The sequence below is a fragment of the Carcharodon carcharias genome, chromosome 3 (genome assembly GCF_017639515.1).
Source record: "Carcharodon carcharias isolate sCarCar2 chromosome 3, sCarCar2.pri, whole genome shotgun sequence".
NCBI lineage: Eukaryota > Metazoa > Chordata > Chondrichthyes > Lamniformes > Lamnidae > Carcharodon > Carcharodon carcharias.
In genome coordinates, this window is record NC_054469.1 from 100,443,378 (window position 1) to 100,466,262 (window position 22,885).

The following is a 22,885-nucleotide window of genomic DNA, read 5'->3' on the forward strand; positions in this document are numbered from 1 at the left end:
CCTCTCCAGCCTGAGGAGATGCCCTTAACCCTGGCACCGGGCAGGCAACACGGCCTTTGGGATTCACACTCATGGTTGCGGAGAACAGTATCTATCCCCCTAATTATACTGTCCCCTGCCACTACTACACTCCTATTTCCTACCCCCACTTGAATGGCTCCCTGTATCATGGTGCTGTGATCAGTTCACTCATCCTCCCCGCAGTCCTCGCTCTTGTCCACACAGTTTGCAAGAACCTCGTAACTGTTGGGCAGTTGCAGGGGCCGAGGCTCCTCGAACACTACGTCCCCATACCTGCCTCACCTGCAGTCACACCCTCCTTTTTTTGATCACATAAAATTTTACATGCTGGTTGTAGCCCGGGTCTGTGGATAGTGATGACAGAGGCTTGAATTTCTGTCCATCACATGGCTGACCAGGAATATCTCACAGTCTTACCTCCTGCATTGGCATTTGTTTGAAGGATTTACAAATTGATACTCAAGCTGTTTGGCCGCGATACGAATGCACCTTCCATGGCCATCAAGTCCTAGGGTGGGACTTGAACATGGAGCTTCTGTCTAAAAGACAGGGATGCTTCCAGCTGTGTCACAAGACCTCCAATAACCAACATTACTCTCTCCAGACTTGCATTATTCCTCCCTCTCCACTTTACTCCCCCTCAATAATTAAAGCAGAGGGGGATAAGGGTCCCAGAAATAGAAGAATCACCAGGGTCCATGATTTCTCTCCTGGGCCTTGCTGGACACTGCACTATAGGAAAGATATGAAAGCATTGGAGATAGCGCAGATAAGATTAATAAGAATGGTTCCAGGGATGAGGAACTTCAGTTACAAAGATAGATTGGAGAAGATAGGACTGTTTTCCTTGGAGGAGAAGGCTGAGAAAAGATTTGATAGTTATTCAAAATTATGAGGGATCTGGACAGAAACTGGAAGAAACTGTTCCCATTCATGAAAATATTGAGAAGAGAGGCTACATATTTAAAGTAATTGGCAAAAGAAACAAAAACACATTTTTTTATGCAGTGATTGCTTAAGGCCTGGAATGCACTGCCTGAAAGTGTAGTGGAGGCAGGTTCAATCAACGCATTCAAAGGGAATTAGATTGTTATCTGAAAAGGAAATATGTGCAGGGTTATGGGATGAAGCCGGAGGCAATGGCACTAGGTGAATTTCTCATTCAGGGAGTCAATGCAGCCACTATGGACTCAATGGCCTCCTTCTGTGTTGTAACAATTCTGTGAGGTCTGGTGACCATGTCAGGACTGGACCTGAGTGAACATTGCACTTCAAATTCAGAGGAAGATACGTTGGGTTTAGTGAGGGTAGCTGAGAAATTGAGACATCTGATGTCCTGCTGACAGTTCCCAATGAGAAGATCTGGTGAAAGTAAGAGGCCACTGGGCAGCGCCCAGGTGGATTGAGAATTCTGAAGAGAGAAAGGTTTTGCTGTGCAGACTCCTGCCCAAAGAGATATTTGTGGTGATATGAATGAAATGAAAATCTCAATGGCACAAATGGACCAATCCCTGGTGTTGCCAACTGTGATTAAATGTATTCCTGGAGGTTTCATCACATGACTTGTCCCCACGCTCTTGCCATTAGTCAGCCAACACATCCATCCTTGTGATGCACTACCCTCCTGTGCCAATTGGAAAGCAAAAAGACTCATTACCCGATTAGATAATAATGGACTGTCAGCCAAACAGCCTTTTTGTCACATTTTCAATATTTTATGTGTGGTAAAGAGAAATGTTTCAAGAAAATAAAAAATATTGTTTATTTTATCAATGTCCCAATGATTTTTCTCCAGGTTTGCACACAGTCGAGTCCTGGAGATTGATCTTCAATCCCTGGAGACTCCAGGCCAATCTGAAGAGTTGGCAACGCTATCAATCCCCATACTTTATGGTGCCCTGTGTTGGTGTTCTGAAAAGTTGTGTTAATACCGAAAATGCTAAGTATTAACGTTAACATTGCAGATCAATAGGAGTGCGTTGGCGAGGGGGCGGATCAGGCGCACTGATGGGCGGCAAGGTTTTGTCGGTGGTAAGGGTGCGCTTGCGTGCAGCAGATGGAGAGAAACCATGGGGACAAGCTGAAAATGAACTAGTCAGGGGACAGTACCCATCCTTGGGCATATCCCCATTGCTGGCTGCTGCTGCCGCTGCCGCTGCCACTGCCATGGCGGGGATCCTGCTACTTGTCGCCTCTCTGCTTCTCTGCGCTGTCTCCGCAAATGCAGCTGAGGAAACACTAGCGGGGAGTCCGGGAGCTCGGGAACCCGAGCAGGAGAACGCGAGGATGGGCCTGGAGGACCTGGAAAAGAGCGGGCTGCAGCTGGAGGAATCCGGCACCGAGCCGCACCAGGAATCCTACAGCACCTTCGCTGCTGAATTCTTCGAGACCCGGTACTGGGGGGATGAAGGTTGGTGGAGTGGTTTCATGGTAGCGAAATAGAAAAGGAACTGACCATTTAAAATGTTCTGAAGGACAGGGAAGTTGTTCTTGCTCGCCCAGCTGCTCCACTGTCTAGTTTATTCCGATACAAATAAACCCCCACTCAAATTTCGGAACTGGTGTGTTCTGCACCTCTATTTTGGGAGGATTGACCTGTGACCAGTTTCAGCACCAAGGGAAGCGGAATTTTCATCCATTGCTGTTCCTTATCCGGGCCGAGCCGCTGCACCTTGGTGGGATGTTTGGCCTTGAGGTTTCGGTGAAAGGTTAGATGTAGGTCTCGTTGAGATTGATCTCCAGGTGATCAGTGCTTACAAACCCCGGATACTCATGTACGTCTCCTGGGTCTCATGTCCTGATCTATCATTCTTGTTCTCCAGGGAGCAGCCTCGATTATTCGAAGGTTACTGAACTTATACCGTGATTTTAGTCCGGGGCAAGGCGAGGAGGCAGATCCCAAGGCTACCTCAACCGGAAAGGCGACCGAGCCCCACGCTGTTGGTTTTATTTTGACCGACACGCAAGCCCTCTAGTCAACCAAGCTACCGGGCCTCTGATGCAGCAACATAGTTCACATATAATGCACTGGCCATCTCCTTTTCACCACAGGCGTTCAATCCCACTACACCCCCATCCCTCAGCGGAAGGGAAGGTCTTCAGCTTGAGTTGAACTAGAGATTCTGTGGTATAATTGATACAAATATTTGATATCTTAGTCATAACTTCGTCTCCCATAACTAAATTAATCTTCATCCATAACATAACATGAAAATCACATGGTGCCAAGTCAGCCCATTCTGAATAATCATTGTTTCAAACAATTGTTTGTGTAATAACTCACTAGACCCAATCATATATTTTCTTGTTATAATTCATAATCAACTCAGATTCATCTTGCAGTAATGTAAATATCTATGACCGGGATGAATATTAATTCCTTACAGCAAAATTTGTGAAATACAGATTTTTTTCCTTTACAATGGAAAAGGCTATTAAATTCTTCTAGTTTGCACTTATTTTAAAGGAGAATCTACATCATTTTAAATAATGACTGTCAAGGTAAGAGCTGCAAATGAATTGAGTAGAAAAGTTAGCAAATGAAACAAAAGAAAATCATGAAGATATAGAAATTTTACTAGGAAGGCAAAAAGGTAAGCTAGAAGTGGCAGAGGAATATGAAAAGCACATAATATCAAAGAAAACAGATTTCTGAACATATTAAAAGTAAAAGAATAATTAGAGGGTAGGATTTCTCAGGGGTGAAGATGCAAATCTATTTATGGAGAATAAACATGTAGAGGTGATATAAAATAAATATTGTGACAGGAAAGTGAGAATATCAGTAGATCAGAGGAGGATATTGAACAGTTTTTGGGAATAATTGAAGAACAAGAATTGGTTCTGGAAAAAAGATATGACTCAAGGTCATAAATTGCCTGGACCAAATGGCATAGATCTAGGCTGTTGAAGGAAAATAGGAAGGATACAACAGAAGTTCTAACTACATTTTTCAAAAGTTCCTTTGATATGCAGATTGACTACACTCCAATCCTTTGGCCTAATTTAATGGCCGTACTTAAGAAGGGAGAGAAGGATAGACCAGGTAACCGTGGACCAATTAATCTAATGTCAACAATGCACACTCTTTTGGAAGACATAATTCAAGATCAATTATTGAACCACCAGAACCCACGAGAAGCATGAAATAACCAAAACCACTCAAACATGGATTTGTTAATGGAAACTTGTGTTTGTAAAGCTAATGGAATATTTGAAGTGTCCAACTGGATAAGGCAAGGGGAAGTAGTAGATATAGGATATATAGATTTTCAGAAGGCATTTGACAAAGCTTGTTAGAAAAATTCAGGTATTTGATAAAAGAGGAAATGTAGCAATCTGAGCAGCAAGTTGGCTGATGGATAGGCAATAAATGAGCTAAAGAGTGTCACTGAGATTAGGAAGATTTTCAAGTGCTGTCTTCTGGGGATGAATGTTATTTTCAATGGTAGATAGTTTGGACTTGAACAGAGGTAGCAAGACATTGAAGTTTGCTGACAACACAAAAGTCAATGGTTTGTAAAACAGGATGTTGACAGGTTTTCAGAATTGGTAAAAGGGCAGAGATGCAATTTGGGAGGTCTGAAGCATTGCATTTTGAGAGGAAAAATAAAGAATGGAAGTGTACAATTAATGAATAGATTCAAAAGTTGTAAATTAACAAGACTTGTGAGTTCAAATACACAAAATGCAAGTGGGAGTAGATAAGAGATCAAAAGCATTGTGGGATTTACAAATGGGGGTATATAGAACATCAAGGTAATCAGTTTGTATAAGGTAACAATGATGTCACAATTCTAATGCACTGTGCAGCTTTGGACACTCCATGATGAAGGAAATTAAAACCATATAGAGGGTACATTATAGGACCCAGGGTGATATCGTGGAAGAGAAACTGGTATTATGAAGAGATACTGGAACAATTTTCAGAGAAGGTTTAATAGAACCTTTTAAAAGTCACCAAGGGATTTGATAAGGTGAATAGGAAAGACTATTTTGGCTGGCTGGGGAATCAGTGGCACCATTTTAAAATTGTGACTAGCAGAGTGAGGAGAGAAAGTAAGAGATCTATTTATGTGCAGAGTTGCTGAGCATAGGACATTTTGCTACATGGAGTGTTTGAGGGAGATGCCCTTCTAAAAAATAATTAGTCAAAATTTTAAGTAGAAAATAGTGTAGAGCTATGGGGAGAGAGCAAGATAGTGGGATAGAGTTCTTCAGCAAAGAACCAGCATGGACACCGAGTGGCCTCTTTCTCTGCTGTATTCTATAGTTTATTAGATCACTTTAGACAAATTAATTACTGTCCAGAATTCCTTTTAATTAGAGGTAAGCATGACAGACATATTTTCTTCCAACTTTGTTATTAGCAAATTATTGTGTTGTGGGAATGCCTCATTTCAAAATTTATATGTTTCAGGTTTTAGTTTTGGTATTGGGTTGTTAAATATAAGATGAATGGAAACCCTTGGTGAGAAGCTACTGAATAGACCTGAAGTAATTGCCTTTCAAACAGTGGCCAGTGTTTATTTAATTAGCTCAGAATTGAAAGTGGAAGAACACAAAACAATGGATGGCCTCTTTCTGAGTTTCTTGGTGGAGACAAGATTCCACAGTTGTCTTCATAAGGTGTTAAATTATTCAAGTAATTTCCCAGATCAAAGAAAGGCTGGAAAGCAACTCGTAACCATGGATTAAAATATCCATATAATTTTGAGATCAAAGGACAGGTTTGAGAATTGAAGTTAATTAGTTAAAATCTCAATCTGGGACATCCCATGTGTGTCAAATTGAGATAGATTGCAGGGAGTTTCTTTGTTTTGGGTTTATCACAGATACAGGCATTTTATATCTGGAGCTGGAACCGATTGGAAATTGGCAGAGAGAGAAAGCTGCTAGTATTTTGCATTTGGAAGCTGGAAGGAGCTTTGAGAAGCAAAGAGAGAATTGGCCAGAAGCTGTAGGCCAGAAGGAAAGGTCTATCAAAAACCATGGGTATTTTCTGATTTTGGAGTAATTGAGCAAGAAAGCAAAAGCCCCATGCTTGAGCCAGGGTGTCTACAATTGTCAGGTGCTTAAAGAGAGTTGGAGACCAATGAAGGAATGAGTTATTGGCTCAAAAAGAAGCCATTTTAAACTTGCTATCTCTAAATGCTTAAGTATAGAAAAGAGGTTTAAAGATAAACTGCAATTAAGCAAGAGGAAAATGGTAAAACTGGAGAATTAAATGGGACATTCTTTTCAAGGTTAAACAATGAAGACAAACATGGAGGTTTATGGAGTTCAGAAGACAAGTTCTGAACAAAACAAAAACAGAATTACCTGGAAAAACTCAGCAGGTCTGGCAGCATCGGCGGAGAAGAAAAGAGTTGACGTTTCGAGTCCTCTTTTCTTCTCCGCCGATGCTGCCAGACCTGCTGAGTTTTTCCAGGTAATTCTGTTTTTGTTTTGGATTTCCAGCATCCGCAGTTTTTTTGTTTTTAAGTTCTGAACAAACTGGTTTAAAGGCTGTGCTTGAAACTTAATACATGGAGAACAATTTCCTAGCAATAAAATTGGTTTCTTATACATAAGATGAACAAAAAAGACATCACAAGAAGAAAAAATGTAAATTTTAATTGGATCATGGTTCCTGGCCACAAAGTCAACAAAGTAATCTTAGCAAGAATAAAATGTGGACCATTCTGGGGGCAGGGGGAGTAGGAAATTGATATCTGTATTGCATGTGATAAGGTAGTTGTTAAAACATGTAGCATGTTGTAAATTATTATTTTGGTAGGATTAAAAAATCATATCATAACGGTCTGGCAGCATCGGCGGAGAAGAAAATAGTTGACGTTTCGAGTCCTCATGACCCTTCAACAGAACTAGGTGAATCCAAGGAAGGGGTGAAATATAAGCTGGTTTCAGGTGTGTGTGTGTGTGTGTGTTTGTGTGTGTCTGTGTGTCTGTGTGTGTGTGTGTGTGTGTGGTGGGGGGGGGAGGGGGGAAAGAGAAGTGGAGGGGGGTGGTGTGGTTGTAGGGACAAGCAAGCAGTGATAGAAGCAGATCATCAAAAGATGTCACAGACGAAAGTACACATAGGTGTTGAAGTTGGTGATATTATCTAAATGAATGTGCTAATTAAGAATGGATGGTAGGGCACTCAAGGTATAGCTCTAGTGGGAGTGGGGGGGAGCTTAAAAGATTTTAAAATATTTAAAAATAATGGAAATAGGTGGGAAAAGAAAAATCTATATAATTTATTGGAAAAAACAAAAGGAAGGGGGAAGAAACAGAAAGGGGGTGGGGATGGAGGAGGGAGTTCAAGACCTAAAGTTGTTGAATTCAATATTCAGTCTGGAAGGCTGTAAAGTGCCTAGTCGGAAGATGAGGTGCTGTTCCTCCAGTTTGCGTTGGGCTTCACTGGAACAATGCAGCAAGCCAAGGACAGACATGTGGGCAAGAGAGCAGGGTGCAGTGTTAAAATGGCAAGCGACAGGGAGGTTTGGGTCATTCTTGCAGACAGACCACAGGTGTTCTGCAAAGCGGTCGCCCAGTTTACGTTTGGTCTCTCCGATGTAGAGGAGACCGCATTGGAAGCAACGAATACAATAGACTAAGTTGGGGGAAATGCAAGTGAAATGCTGCTTCAATTGAAATGAGTGTTTGGGCCCTTGGACGGTGAGGAGAGAGGAATTAAAGGGGCAGGTGTTACATCTTTTGCGTGGGCATGGGGAGGTGCCATAGGTGGGGTTTGAGGAGTAGGGGTTGATGGAGGAGTGGACCAGGGTGTCCCGGAGGGAACGATCCCTACGGAATGCCGCCGGTTGGGGGGGGTGAAGGGAAGATGTGTTTGGTAGTGGCATCATGTTGGAGTTGGCGGAAATGGCGGAGGATGATCCTATTAATGCGGAGGCTGGTGGGGTGATAAGTGAGGACAAGGGGGACACTATCATGTTCCTGGGAGGGAGGAGAAGGCGTGAGGGCGGATGCGTAGGAGATGGGCCGGACATGGTTGAGGGCCCTGTCAATGACCGTCGGTTAAGGAAGAAGGAGGACATGTCAGAGGTACTGTTTTTGAAGGTAGCATCATCGGAACAGATGCGACGGAGGCGAAGGACCTGAGAGAATGGGATGGAGTCCTTACAGGAAGCGGGGTGTGAGGAGCTGTAATCGAGGTAGCTGTGGGAGTCTGTAGGCTTGTAATGGATATTGGTGGACAGTATATCACCAGAGATTGAGACAGAGAGGTCAAAGAAGGGAAGGGAAGTGTCAGAGATGGACCATGTGAAAATGATGGAGGGGTGGAGATTGGAAGCAAAATTAATAAATTTTTCCAAGTCCCGACGAGAGCATGAAGCAGCACCGAAGTAATCATCGATGTACGGGAGAAAGAGTTGTGGAAGGGGGTCGGAGTAGGACTGGAACAAGGAATGTTCCACATACCCCATAAAGAGACAGGCATAGCTGGGGCCCATGCGGGTACCCATAGCCACACCTTTTACTTGGAGGAAGTGAGAGGAGTTGAAGGAGAAATTGTTCAGTGTGAGAACAAGTTCAGCCAGGCGGAGGAGAGTAGTGGTGGATGGGGATTGTTCGGGCCTCTGTTCGAGGAAGAAGCTAAGGGCCCTCAGACCATCCTGGTGGGGGATGGAGGTGTAGAGGGATTGGACGTCCATGGTAAAGAGGAAGTGATTGGGGTCGGGGAACTGGAAATTGTTGATGTGACGTAAGATGTCAGAGGAATCACGGATGTAGGTGGGAAGGGACTGGACAAGGGGAGAGAGAAGGGAGTCAAGATAACGAGAAATGAGTTCTGTGTGGCAGGAGCAAGCTGACACTATCGATCTACCGGGACAGTTCTGTTTGTGGATTTTGGGTAGGAGGTAGAAGCAGGCCATCCGAGGTTGGGCGACTATCAGGTTGGAAGCTGTGGGAGGAAGATCCCCAGAGGAGATGAGGTCAGTGACAGTCCTGGAAACAATGGCTTGATATTCAGTGGCAGGGTCATGGTCCAGGGAGAGGTAGGAGGAAGTGTCTGCGAGTTAACGCTCAGCCTCCACGAGGTAGAGGTCAGTGTGCCAGCACCACCCTTGTCAGTGGGTTTGATGACAATGTCAGCGTTGGACCTGAGAGAACGGAGTGCATTAAGTTCAGAGAGAGAGAGATTAGAATGGGTGAGAGGAGCAGAGAAATTGAGACGACTAATGTCACGCCGACAGTTCTCAATGAAAAGATCAAGAGAAGGTAAGAATCCAGAGGGAGGGGTCCAGGTGGAGGGAGAATATTGGAGATGGGTAAAAGGATCCGTTGAACAGGGAGAGGACTCCTGCCCAAAGAAGTGAGCACAGAGACCAAGGCGGCGGAAGAAGAGATCAGCTTGGTGCGGAGCCCAAAAATCATTGAGGTGAGGTCGTAAGGGTCTGGAACTAAGTCCTTTGCTGAGCACTGAACGTTCAGCATCAGAGAGGGGAAGGTCAGAGGTTACAGTGAATACACGGCTGGGGCTGGGATTGGAAGATGGGGTGGGGACGGAGGGACAGGCAGGGGTGGAGGGTCCTAGATGGGTGTTGGTGTCGATGAGTTGTTGGAGCTTGCGTTCCTTAGCACTTGAGAGAAAGAGAAAAAGTTTCTTGTTGAGGCGTCGGATGAGATGAAGAATAAAATGAAAGTGGGGGCATGCGCAGTTTTGAAAAAGGGTGCGGCGGTGCTGCTGGAGGGAGAGGTCGAGTGTGTTCATATGGCGGCGCATGGCACTGAGTGTGGATTTCAGAATGTGACGGGAACAGCAGTCCGAGAAACGTTTTGTGTCCCGGAGATACCTGTAATCCTGGGTGGGTTCGAAACATGAGGGGTGGAATTTCAGTTGAAATCCACATGGGGTAAGACGGAGACGGAGACAGTCACTGAGAAAGGAGATATGGCTGTGAAAGCGGGTTTTAGTAAACACCTTGTCAAACACCAGGAGGGAAATGGAGAAATGGAAATGCCTCATCCGATGCCTCAACAAGAAACTTTTTCTCTTTCTCTCAAGTGCTAAGGAACGCAAGCTCCAACAACTCATCGACACCAACACCCATCTAGGACCCTCCACCCCTGCCTGTTCCTCCGTCCCCACCCCACCTTACAATCCCAGCCCCAGCCGTGTATTCACTATAACCCCTGACCTTCCCCTCTCCGATGCTGAACGTTCAGTGCTCAGCAAAGGACTTAGTTTCATACCCTTACGTTCTCTCCTCAATGAATTTCGGGCTCGGCACGATGCTGAACTCTTCTTCCGCCGTCTTCGTCTCCGGGCTCACTTCTTTGGGCAGGAGTCCTCTCCCCGTTCAATGGATCCTTTTTCCCATCCCCAATATTCTCCCTCCACCTCGAGCCCTCCCTCTGGATTCTTACCTTCTCTTGATCTTTTCATTGAGAACCGTCGGCGCGACATTAGTCGTCTCAATTTCTCTGCTCCTCTCACCCATTCTAATCTCTCTCTCTCTGAACTTACTGCACTCCGTTCTCTCAGGTCCAACCCTGATATTGTCATCAAACCCGCTGACAAGGGTGGTGCTGTTGTTGTCTGGCGCACTGACCTCTACCTCGCGGAGGCTGAGCGTCAACTCGCAGACACTTCCTCCTACCTCTGCCTGTACCATGACCCCAACACTGAACATCAAGCCATTGTTTCCAGGACTGTCACTGACCTCATCTACTCTGGGGATCTTCCTCCCACAGCTTCCAACCTGATAGTCGCCCAACCTCGGACGGCCTGCTTCTACCTCCGACCCAAAATCCACAAACAGAACTGTCCCGGTAGATCGATAGTGTCAGCTTGCTCCTGCCACACAGAACTCATTTCTCGTTATCTTGACTCCCTTCTCTCTCCCCTTGTCCAGTCCCTTCCCACCTACATCCGTGATTCCTCTGACATCTTACGTCACATCAACAATTTCCAGTTCCCCGGCCCCAACCGCTTCCTCTTCACCATGGACGTCCAATCCCTCTACACCTCCATCCCCCACCAGGATGGTCTGAGGGCCCTTAGCTTCTTCCTCGAACAGAGGCCCGAACAATCCCCATCCACCACTACTCTCCTCCGCCTGGCTGAACTTGTTCTCACACTGAACAATTTCTCCTTCAACTCCTCTCACTTCCTCCAAGTAAAAGGTGTGGCTATGGGTACCCGCATGGGCCCCAGCTATGCCTGTCTCTTTATGGGGTATGTGGAACATTCCTTGTTCCAGTCCTACTCCGGCCCCCTTCCACAACTCTTTCTCCCGTACATCGATGATTACTTCGGTGCTGCTTCATGCTCTCGTCGGGTCTTGGAAAAACTTATTAATTTTGCTTCCAATCTCCACCCCTCCATCATTTTCATGTGGTCCATCTCTGACACTTCCCTTCCCTTCTTTGACCTCTCTGTCTCAATCTCTGGTGATAGACTGTCCACCAATATCCATTACAAGCCTACAGACTCCCACAGCTACCTCGATTACAGCTCCTCACACCCCGCTTCCTGTAAGGACTCCATCCCATTCTTTCAGTTCCTTTGCCTCCGTCGCATCTGTTCCGATGATGCTACCTTCAAAAACAGTTCCTCTGACATGTCCTCCTTCTTCCTTAACCAAGGTTTTCCACCCATGGTCGTTGACAGGGCCCTCAACCGTGTCCGGCCCATCTCCCGCGCATCCGCCCTCACGCCTTCTCCTCCCTCCCAGAAACATGATAGGGACGCCCTTGTCCTCACTTATCACCCCACCAGCCTCCGCATTCATAGGATCATCCTCTGCCATTTCCGCCAACTCCAGCATGATTCCACTACCAAACACATCTTCCCTTCACCCCCCCCCCCGGCAGCATTCCGTAGGGATCGTTCCCTCCGGGACACCCGGTCCACTCCTCCATCACCCCCTACTCCTCAACCCCCACCTATGGCACCTCCCCATGCCCACGCAAAAGATGTAACACCTGCCCCTTCACTTCCTCTCTCCTCACCATCCAAGGGCCCAAGCACTCCTTTCAAGTGAAGCAGCATTTCACTTGCATTTCCCCCAACTTAGTCTACTGTATTCGTTGCTCCCAATGCCGTCTCCTCTACATCGGAGAGACCAAACGTAAACTGGGCGACCACTTTGCAGAACACCTGTGGTCTGTCCGCAAGAATGACCCAAACCTCCCTGTCGCTTGCCATTTTAACACTGCACCCTGCTCTCTTGCCCACATGTCTGTCCTTGGCTTGCTGCATTGTTCCAATGAAGCCCAACTCAAACTGGAGGAACAGCACCTCATCTTCCGACTAGGCACTTTACAGCCTTCCAGACTGAATATTGAATTCAACAACTTTAGGTCTTGAACTCCCTCCTCCATCCCCACCCCCTTTCTGTTTCTTCCCCCTTCCTTTTGTTTTTTCCAATAAATTATCTAGATTTTTCTTTTCCCACCTATTTCCATTATTTTTAAATATTTTAAAATCTTTTATGCTCCCCCCCACCCCCACTAGAGCTATACCTTGAGTGCCCTACCATCCATTCTTAATTAGCACATTCATTTAGATAATATCACCAACTTCAACACCTATGTGTACTTTCGTCTGTGACATCTTTTGATGATCTGCTTCTATCACTGCTTGCTTGTCCCTACAACCACACCACCCCCCTCCACTTCTCTTCCCCCCCCTCCCCCCGCCACCACACACACACACACACACACACACACAAACCTTAAACCAGCTTATATTTCACCCCTTCCTTGGATTCACCTAGTTCTGTTGAAGGGTCACGAGGACTTGAAACGTCAACTCTTTTCTTCTCCGCCGATGCTGCCAGACCTGCAGAGTTTTTCCAGGTAATTCTGTTTTTGTTTTGGATTTCCAGCATCCGCATTTTTGTTTTTATATCATAATGGTGTTGTGTTTTTACTTTTCCCTCTGGGGAGGTGTGAAAATGTCTAATTTCATGATTTGTATGTTTTCGGTATATAAATTTAGTTTGGAATTGAATTGTTAAATGTAAGATGAATGGAAACCCTTGATAAGAAGCTGCTAAGCAGAACTGAAGTAATTGCCATTCAAGGGGTAGCATGTGCTTATTTAATAAAGTCAGAATTGGGATAACGTTAAATAATGGTTGGCCTCTTTGAATTTTTTGGTGGAGATGCAATGTCTACAATTGACTTCATAAGGGGTTTAAATCAATCATGTAATTTCCCAGATCAAGGAAAGGCTGGAAGGCAGCTGGTAAACAAGGGAAGGTCTTAAAATATCCATATACTTTTCAGATCAAAGGACAGGTTGTGGGAATTGAAGTTAATTAGTTAACATCTTTATCTGGGAGATCCAAGGTGTGACATGCTGCCTTGCAGGTGCATTACAGGGAGATTTTTTGTTTTGGGTTTATCTGTATGTTTTCTCACAGACACAGGCAGTTTACACCTATGGCTGGAACAACTTAGAAACAGGCAGAGACAGATAGCTGCCAGCTGTTGCAGTTGGACAACGGAAGCCGTTTTAACAAGGAAAGCAAAAATTGTCCAGAAGCTGTAGATCAGAAGCAAAGGGCTATCAAAAACCAAGGGTTTCTCTGATTTTGGAATCACTCAGCAAGAAAGCAATGAGGCCCATGCTTGAACTGGGGTATCCACAAACTAGGTGCTTAAAGAGAGTTAGAGGGTTACCTTTGCCAATGTATCAGTAATTACATTGTCAAGGTCCAATACCAATCTTCTTGTTGACTGCCAATTACATTGTATAGCATTTTCATTGTTAAGACAACTGCATTGTTAAAGTGGGTGATGGGCGCTGGCTTACCTATAAATGGGTACAGCTGTAACACTCCAGTGTGGAAAGGACTGGTAGAGTCTGCTTTACTGCAGAGCTGTCTTGAGAATAAACCTGCTTGAGGTAAAAGACTAGCTTTGGACTCATTCTTCCATGACAAGCACATATTGTGATTAACAACCCAGATGGATGTTAGTGGAAGGACCCCTAGAAATCCCATGCCTTGGAAAATAGTGGGAATACTGAGGAGAATCAGTGAATTCCTGAGAACTGTGGTGCTCCTTGGTTTGGTCCCAGGAGAATGAAGGAATCCTCAAGATCCTGTAAAGGTATATTGGAACCATTGGGTAGAAGTAACATTGGAATAAGGAGTATACTGTCGAGATTTTTGGGCTTAAAGAATAAGTGTTTATGAAATATATAATTTAGTCATTTTTGTTTAACTCTTGTACAGTAAAAGTTTTAGTTTAAAACATAAAGCCATGTGTAATTTTTTTAGTTAATAATAACGAGGAATTTGAATTTTTAAGTTAATTGTTTCCCTTGAGATCATTACAATTCAACTGTGTGAAGCAACAATTGTGATCTAATTTCTCACCACCCTTGCCTCTTTCCAAGCCCTTCCCAGCCCCCACCTTAGTTGGAATGAACATATAATTAAAACAACCCATAAATTAGAAAGAGAATGTGCTGTAGCAACCCATGTGGCTTGCTCGTGTGAATTTAGCTCTGTGACATTGTAACAAGAGAAGGAAAATAGTTGCTCAAATTTATTGTCAGTGCAATTTCAGCAGTGATTTTCTACTACAGAAATCTGTAATTAATGTTGAATGTATGGTGTTATTAAATGCACGTAAAATTAGGTGATAATCTTGGTTAATGATAATGCAAGAACATTAAATAAACTGTTACCAGGCAAAAATAACAGTAAATGTTTACTTTGTTTGCTGATTCATTATGGCAGACATTTATGGAGATATTTCATAGTTTTCAATAAAGATATATTCCTCTGAAAAAGAAACACTCTATGAGAAGGATGCATCATGTATGGCTAACTAAGGAAGTTAAAGATGGTATCAAATTGAAAGAAAAGGCATACAATGTTCTAAAAATTAGTGGTAGGCCAGAAGAAACCAGCAAAGAATGACTAAAAAAGTAATAGAAGGAGAACTTAGAATGAGACTAAATCAGCAAGAGGTATAAAAATAAATAGTAAGAGTTTCTACAAGTATATAAAAAGGAAGAGAGGAACTAAAATAAATGATGGTCCCTTAGAGGATGAGACTGGGGAATAACTAATGGGAAACTGGGAAATGGCAGAGACTTTGAACAAGTATTTTTTATCAGCCCTCACAGTAGCAGACACAAAAAGTATCCCAAGAATAGTAAAAATATCAAGGGATAAAAGGAAGGCAGGAACTTCGAAAGTACTAGGAAAACTAATGAGGCTAAAAGACAGATAAATCTCCTGGACCTGCATCCTTGTGTCATAAAAGAAATGGCTGCATTGGGTGCAATCTTCCAAAATTTCCTAGATCCTGGAAGGGTGCCAACGGATTGAAAAACTGCAAATGTAGCTATTCAAGAAAGGAGGAAGACAGAGAGCAGGAAACTATAGTACAATTAGCCTAACCTCTGTCATTGGGAAAATGCTGGAATCTATTAAGAAGTAGTAGTTGTAGGACATTTAGAAAATCATAATACAATCAAGTGGAATCAATATGGATTTATGAAAAGGAAATCGTGTTTGACCAATTTATTAGGGTTCTTTGAGGATGTAACAAGCAGGGTTGATAAAGAGGAATCAGTAGATGTAGTGTATTTGGAATTCCAAAAGGAATTCAAAAGGGCGCCACATAAAAGATTGCTACACCAGATAAGAGCTCATGTCGTTGGGATTAATATATTAGCATGGATGGAGTATAACTAACAGGAAACAGAGTGTTGGGATAAATGGATTTTTTTCAGGTTGACAAATTCTAACTTAGTAGAGTACCACAGGGATCAGTGCTGGACCCTCAACTATTTAGAAGCTATATTAATGACTTGGATGAAGGAACAGAGTGTATTGTAACCAAATTTGCTGACGATACAAAAATAAGTAGGAATGCAAGTTGTGAGGAAGACATGAAAGAGTCTGCAAAAGGATATGTATAGGTTTAGTGAGTGGGAAAAATTTGGCAGATGGAGTATGAGGTTGTCCACTTCAGTTGGGAAAATTAGTAAAGCAGAATATTATATAAATAGGGAAAGAGACTGTGGAATGCTGAGGTGCCAAGGGAGCTGAGTGCCCTCCAACATAATTCATCAAAAGTTATTATGCAGGTATAGCAAATAATCAGGAAGATAAGTGGAATGTTGACCTTTATTGCAAAGGGGGGTAGAGTATAAAAGAAGGGGAGTCTTGCTAGGACTTTGTAGGGCACTGGAGAGATTACACCTAGGCTTGGATTTCAGAGTCTTGGAGATTCCTTATCCAAAATGGTGCCAGGACCCTGGAAGCAGAAGTCCTGCCCCATTTCTAACATCCTATTTTCCAGTAGGGGAAAGGGGGTGGTATGTACTTTATAGATGCAGGAAATCCAAACGAGCAGGAACAGTTGAACTCTGTGCTTACTTCAAACAAATCCCATTTTCACTGGAGCGAGGTCCATTTCCTGCAATGTGGACTTACAATTTTTATAGGTAGACATAAATGCTCAGAAAAGATGGATAAAGACTGTGAAACTGTCAAGTTATCAGGTTTTTTAAATCCCCTGTCCTTTAAATTTGGGGAAAAAAACTCTGCTGTGTCTCTGTGTTGGAAAAAATTGGTACATGCATTTTCAAGAGCTGTTTGTTGACATAACCCTAAGGGCTATCATTACAGTATTTTGACTGCTTCCACAACCTATCATCACAGTGGGGGCCTCTATGTTTACAGTTTGGTTGACAGCTCCAAGTGATTATTCAGGGTTTTGCTGTCTTTGATGTGGGATACCTGAGAGGATTTAAAAGAATTGAATAGGCTTTTATCAAGAGATGTCTGTAGTAGTTATGAGCCATACTGATACAAAATAAAGTTCTGAGGTCTGCCCATGGTAAATTGACATGGAGAGTGTAAGGACAAAGGGTGGTGGGTGAGGACATGGGTTGGCATGAGTTGGTACTAAGTTGGAATAGTGGCTATAATGGGCACAAGATGAGTGGTGTACATTGGTTGGCATGGAGGACATGAGGGGCCATTGGGGATGGGTGGAGAGGCATAGGTTTACATAGAGGGCACAAGGGGCCCTGAGGGTGGGTGGAAGCAAGTGTTGGTGTGGATAGGGACTGGGTGAAGGTGAGGGGTGATGGCCGGAAGGTGTAATATCAAAAAAAACAATCGGGATGGAGTTCCAGAGCACCGAAGTGGGCCTTTTAACCAGTCTGCCATGGTACTCGGCAGCCCTTGTGGCTGCCTCCAAACTATTTCCAGAGACACGGGCCTGAACATGCTTTTTCTGGAGCAAGTTCAGAGAAGGCTCACCAGATTGATCCCTGGGATGAAGGGGTTGTTTTGAGGAAGATTGAGTAGTTTGGGTCTATGCACTTTGGAGTTTAGAAGAATGAGAGGTGATCTTTATTGAAACATGAAATTTGGAGGGGGCTTGACAGGATAGATGCTGAGAGGATGTTCCCCCTGATGGGGAAATCTAGAACGAGGGGCACATTTTCAATATAAGGGGTCTCCCATTTTAGACAGAGTTGAGGAGGAATTTCTTCTCTGAGGGTCATTAATCTCTGGATTTCTCTACCCCAGAGAGCAGTGGAGGCTGGCCATGAAATATATTCAAGACTGAGTTAGACAGATTTTTGATCTACAAGGGAATCACAGGTTCTGAGGGTGGGGAAGGCAGACAGGAATGTGGAGTTAGGGCCAAAATCAGATCAGCCGTGGTCTTAATGGTGGACCAGGCTTGAGAGGGCAAATGGCCCCCTCCTGCTCCTATTTCTTATGTTCTTATTCAACCAATAGTGTCAAAATAAATGTTTTCTTTGGTCATGATCATAGTATTTTATAATTTTTGTATTGCAGATTATGCCTTCCCATCCCCTCCTCCAGTGGACCCTTTTGCAAAAATTCGCGTAGATGATTGTGGAAAAACTAAAGGCTGCTTTAGGTGGGTACCAGAACTGCAGATTTATTTTCTAAATGCCACCTGATGAAGCCATGATCAAACTAATGTTTTGTTGGAAAACTTATAACAGTGATGCCATGATAATTGCAATATATCAACATTCCTTTCCTCCCAGATTTCTGGTGATCAGAATTCAACAATAGTCAATAACACTCATAACAACCACAATTTTTTTTTAAAACAACACCTGATAGCTGCTCCTCCATAAATCCCACAACATTGCAGATCAGCCACATCACGTTGCAGTCCTTATCTCAAAGCCTGGCCTCCTCCCACAGTCCCTACTAACATAAATACCAGTACCCAACCAATTGGGTTCACTGCATGCCTGAATTTCTCTTTCTCTACTCTTTTAACCATTCTTCCCTTCTCACTTTGTCATCTTCTGGCATTTTTGTCTTTCCTTTGGAGAATGATGATGGTGGCATGACCTGATGTGGCAAAGAAAAGAGCTGCTCTTAAGGTAGGGTTGAGGAAAACATGTGGCTCTTAGTAGCTCCCTCCATATCTCCTCATCCAACTGCCCGTGCTTCTTCCCAGCATGTAACATTTCTTACATTTCCTAAACTTCATCTAACGGTTTACTGCCCCATTTCCTCTCAATCACTATCACTTTTCCTTCCCCTTTTTAAATATCTGTTCAATCCTCAATGTATAATTATCTCCCCTTTATTCTGCTGTCACTCACCTGATCTTTAAACAATTTGTCTACTCCCCTACTGACACTCAACCTGTTAAAGGCCCTGTCACTTTCAACCAGTGAATTTCCTACCTCCCTACCTATCTGATTACTTCATGTTTGCCTTCGAAATTCAACTTGCTGTTTAAAATAAAATCGACTTAGGCTGGGATTTTCTGGTCCTGCAGAAATCGTTATAGGCAGGATAAAAGAATGTGACGGAACAGCCAAAAGTCCGTTGACTTTAGGTGGGAATTTCCAGCCCAGCAGCGAGTGGGACTGGAAAATCCCAGCCTTAGCTTGAGAAAAGATGCCATCTGTCTGCTGCTTTCTCTTTCATATGTATCAGCATCTGTCTCATTTTCAGGTGGGAATGTTATTTGACTTCAAAATTCAATTGCTGTCTTTAAAACAAACAAACTAACATTAACATGAAGACCGGAATTTTCTGGCTTCATTGGCATCAGGCATCATGGCAGACGATGGGGGATGCGGGAGACAATGTAGTGAGAAGGCCAAAAATTGGTTTCACGCCAGAATAAAATCACAGCGGGATCATCCAATGGTGTGGTGGACAGAACATGAATGCCACAGGAGGCCGGCGTGAACCCAATTTGCATCCGGTAATGGGATGCAAAGTAAGGCCCACTGAAATTGTTCTCCCATGCCAGATTACCATTATGCCAGCAGGAAAACACACTAGCCCAGAACACGTTTGGACAAATGTGACATGTAGAAGTCGGGACATAGCATTAGGGTCTTGCTCAAATTGCGGACATCCAAGAAGCAGAAGATGCTGGAGCCCTACAGCTACCGGATCCTGGAGGAATATGTGCATCGCATGCTGGGTGGGTTCTCATGGACTTGGCTTCATCATGAAGCAGCTCATAGAAGGTGGGAGGTCACTTGTTGACTTCTCGGGTCTGCCTTGGAACAATACAGTTTTCACCGTGGGCTGCCACAGATGATCGGCAAGAGGGGTGAGAAGAAGGTCCAGTGCAATTGGAAGAGGAAGGTGCACCTGGGGAGGGTGGTGGTGGGAAGGAAGGTGAGGTTGGAAGTGGGGGAACAAAGGTGAGATTGAAAGTTGAGGGACAAAGATGGCGGCAGGGAGGGGGAGGAGGAAGTACAGGGTGTGGAAGGTGTAACGAGAGAGAATGCAGCAAGTGAGGTAGGTGTAAGGGAGGGAGTTTGGAGGGGGGAAGGAGCTCTGAGGGGGGAACGGTGTGCCAGGGGTGGAGGGATTTTAGTGGGGGGGGCAGGCGTCTGGGGAATGGAGTAGGGTGGAGTAAGGGATGGGGATGTCCAAGTTAATGTGCAAGGGAGGGATCTGTGGAGCCAATGACTGCCCCTGGAGAGCGAACTGAGGGTGGTAGGAAAGAATGGTGAGCATGAGAATGGGCAGAGGGAGCCCGAAGGATGGGGGGTGAGAAGGCACGGCGAGGGTGGTTGATGAGGTCACGGAGTCAGACACAGACCCTGGGGGTGGGAAGGAGTTGGTCAGGGAGGTCAAGATGGATGGGAATGGGACTATCAGGTAGGTAGGGAACATGCGTGTTCACCTGGACATCCTGGAAAGACAAGGGTTCAGATTGGTAGTTGACAGTGAGGAGGTGAAAGGTGATGTAAGGGGGGGGGGTCGACTGTGATGGGGGAGAAGATATGGGTGACTGGGGGAGCGGAAAGGACAGGGAAGCTGATCAAAAGCTTGACTATGCCCATCACTGTTGCAATTGAAAGTGAGCAGAGCGTTGTGTTGGATGAGCACAAGTGCTGCATGGGAGTGTAATCAACGTGTGGGTGGAGATACATCATCTGTGAGTCCTCTGGAGAGCTGAACCTATGAGGGTCCCAGCTTGCTTTGGCTGTCCTACTGTGGGCCAGCTGCTCCCTCTGTGGTGACAGAGGATGAGGTTGAGGGGGTCACAGGCAAAGGGGTCTTGGAGGGGGCAGACAGCCTCTGAGATTCCTGAGTGGATGACCCAAAGATGTCCAGCTGCTGTTGCTCCTCCCTTCGGGTCCCCGAGGGCCCTGGCCTGACTTCTTGAAAGGAAGGAGCACCTGGAAAGACGTTGAGGTGCCCTGTTTCCCTCACACTGCCACTGCAGGAACTCACCCATGGCTACCGTGATGGAGTGCAGGTCTGCACGCATCTCCGTGTTCTGCTGGTCCAGGGTCTCCATGGCATCCACCATCCTTCCCATGGAGACCTCAGTGCACGCATATGTGTGCAACACTTCATCAGAGAGAAGGCGGACACACTCCTCCAACTTGCGTGCCACTCTGTTGAGGGCGTAATATTTCCCTGCCTGCTGTTGACTGTCCAGGATGAGTTGAAAGGCCAAATCCAGAGACTCATCATCTGACTCGGACCTCACAGATGCCACTTCCCCAGCTGTCCTCTAAGTGCCGGGGAGCTCAGCTGAACCTGCCTTCTGCTGCGGATACGTGTCCGTGTGGTGACCACCAGATTGTGAACCTGAATGCTGCTCTACATCTAGGTTCTACTGTGGTGTGTCTCTCTGCACTGGTGGAGGATGTGGGTAAACGCACATACAGAACAGATCTCCCAGGCTGCTTATTTCCAGCTCTTCAATGTAGGAGGTGTCCTCTTGGCTGGAGGTGAGGACATGGATGGAGCTGAGGGACTGGCTGGCTGAGGATGTCAGTTGCTTGGCAGAGCTCCCTGTGAACCAAAGTAGAAATACTTTGTGCATGGCAGCAGAATCAAAAGCAGGAGAGAGAGCACTCACAGTTGCGTAGAGAGAGGGATGGTCAGGTTCCTCAGGTGGATGTTCACTGCCGATCCCACATTCGCCACAGGCATGGTCCACGTCCTCATCAGTCAGCGCAATGGCATGCTCCTCAGTGAGTGTGGGCCATGCCACCCCTGGCCTGAGACCTTACCCTGTTGTTGTGAGTCAGCTTCTTTTGCATGAAAACAGATGGAGAGAGTGTGAGCAGGACACATGACACTGCATGGAATGTCTGTGGTGAGCAGAACCATGAATGGGATGAAGAGGCGAGTTCCAGAGGATATGAGCCAGATGGAGAAGTGAGGGTGTGTTTGAGTGTTAGAGGTGTTGTCCCTTGAGATGTGAGATCCCTCTGGATGTGTGATGGGTTTGTAAGTGTGAGCTGAGAGTGAAGTGGTTGCCTTACCCTGGCGGAATGGATGAGGGCATTTATCCTCCTCTTGCACTGTATGGCTGACCTGTGCTCCATTGGTGCTGACTGCCACTGCCTCCCAGGCTAGATTGATGACTCTGGTGGAACTCCTGCAGCCAGAGCTGGGTGGGGGGGCGGGGAGAGGAATTCGCGGTGGCCTTCCGCTGCATCCAGCAGGCGCCCCAGGGAGGGGTCACTAAATTAGGGGGCTGCCATTTCTTTGCTTTCTGGGCCATCTCTGGTTAAGAGCAGTCTGTAGACATGAAGTAGGCTGTGCTCTGATGCATTTTAAATATGGCGCCTGGAGCGAGGGTCACGGCGTGGTGGGCAAATCCGAGCCTGCCTGCCAGCAATCCGGAGTGTTTCCCATGAATTCATTAATAATGTGACAGAACATGCCAGGAATGGGACGATATGGCACGTTTCCCACCCACTACTCCACTTTGTGCAACTCTGGGACAATTCCACCCGAAGCCTTTCTCACATATTGCTTTCTCTAATTCCAGTGTTTCTTCCACTCTCCATCTTGCCCTCTGCTCAATATACTTTTATAGAACATAAAACAGAAGCTGTAACAGGCATGTAATCAGAGCATTTTAATGTTTTCATTTTGTATCTTAACACTGAGGCCAGAATTTTCCTGTCGGCGATTTGGGGGCGGGGCCCGCTCGCCAACAAGAAAATGACGCGGGATGACATCGGGAGGAACCCCTGACGTCATCCCAGTCCATTTAAATCTTTAGGAAGGCGGGCGAAATCAGTTGTCCGCCTGCCATCCTGTCAATGGCCAATTGAGGCCATTGACAGGATAATTAAGATAACAAAAGGACCTGCCCATCCAACCTTAAGGCTGGCGGGCAGGCCAGGAGCCCCAATGGACTTCTGAAAAAACATGAAACCTCATCCACTGGCGGGATGAGGTTTCATGTCTGTTTTAAAAAACTGTAATAAAGTTTCTGTGCTTCTTATTAACATGTCCCATCTCGTGTGACATTGTCACATGAGGGGGACATGTTACTTTTTTTATTTCAATTTTTAAAGATTTTTATACTGTCAGCGCTCTCTCTGAGACAGCACTTAGTCTCAGGGAGATGAGCACTCTTTCGCGCGCAT

The 22,885-nt window shown here is 45.2% G+C and overlaps 1 protein-coding gene across 1 annotated transcript in view; it reads left to right on the forward strand.

Annotated features, from left to right (window-relative positions):
• Positions 1–2,064: 2,064 nt before the first annotated feature.
• The window catches only part of LOC121276514 (DOMON domain-containing protein FRRS1L), a 44,271-nt gene continuing 23,450 nt past the window's right edge, over positions 2,065–22,885 (forward strand). The window contains exons 1-2 of the mRNA XM_041185015.1: positions 2,065–2,431; positions 17,823–17,907. Of these exons, the coding sequence (XP_041040949.1) occupies positions 2,188–2,431; positions 17,823–17,907 (329 nt within the window). The 5' untranslated portion in view covers positions 2,065–2,187. The remainder of the gene's footprint in view (positions 2,432–17,822; positions 17,908–22,885) is intronic.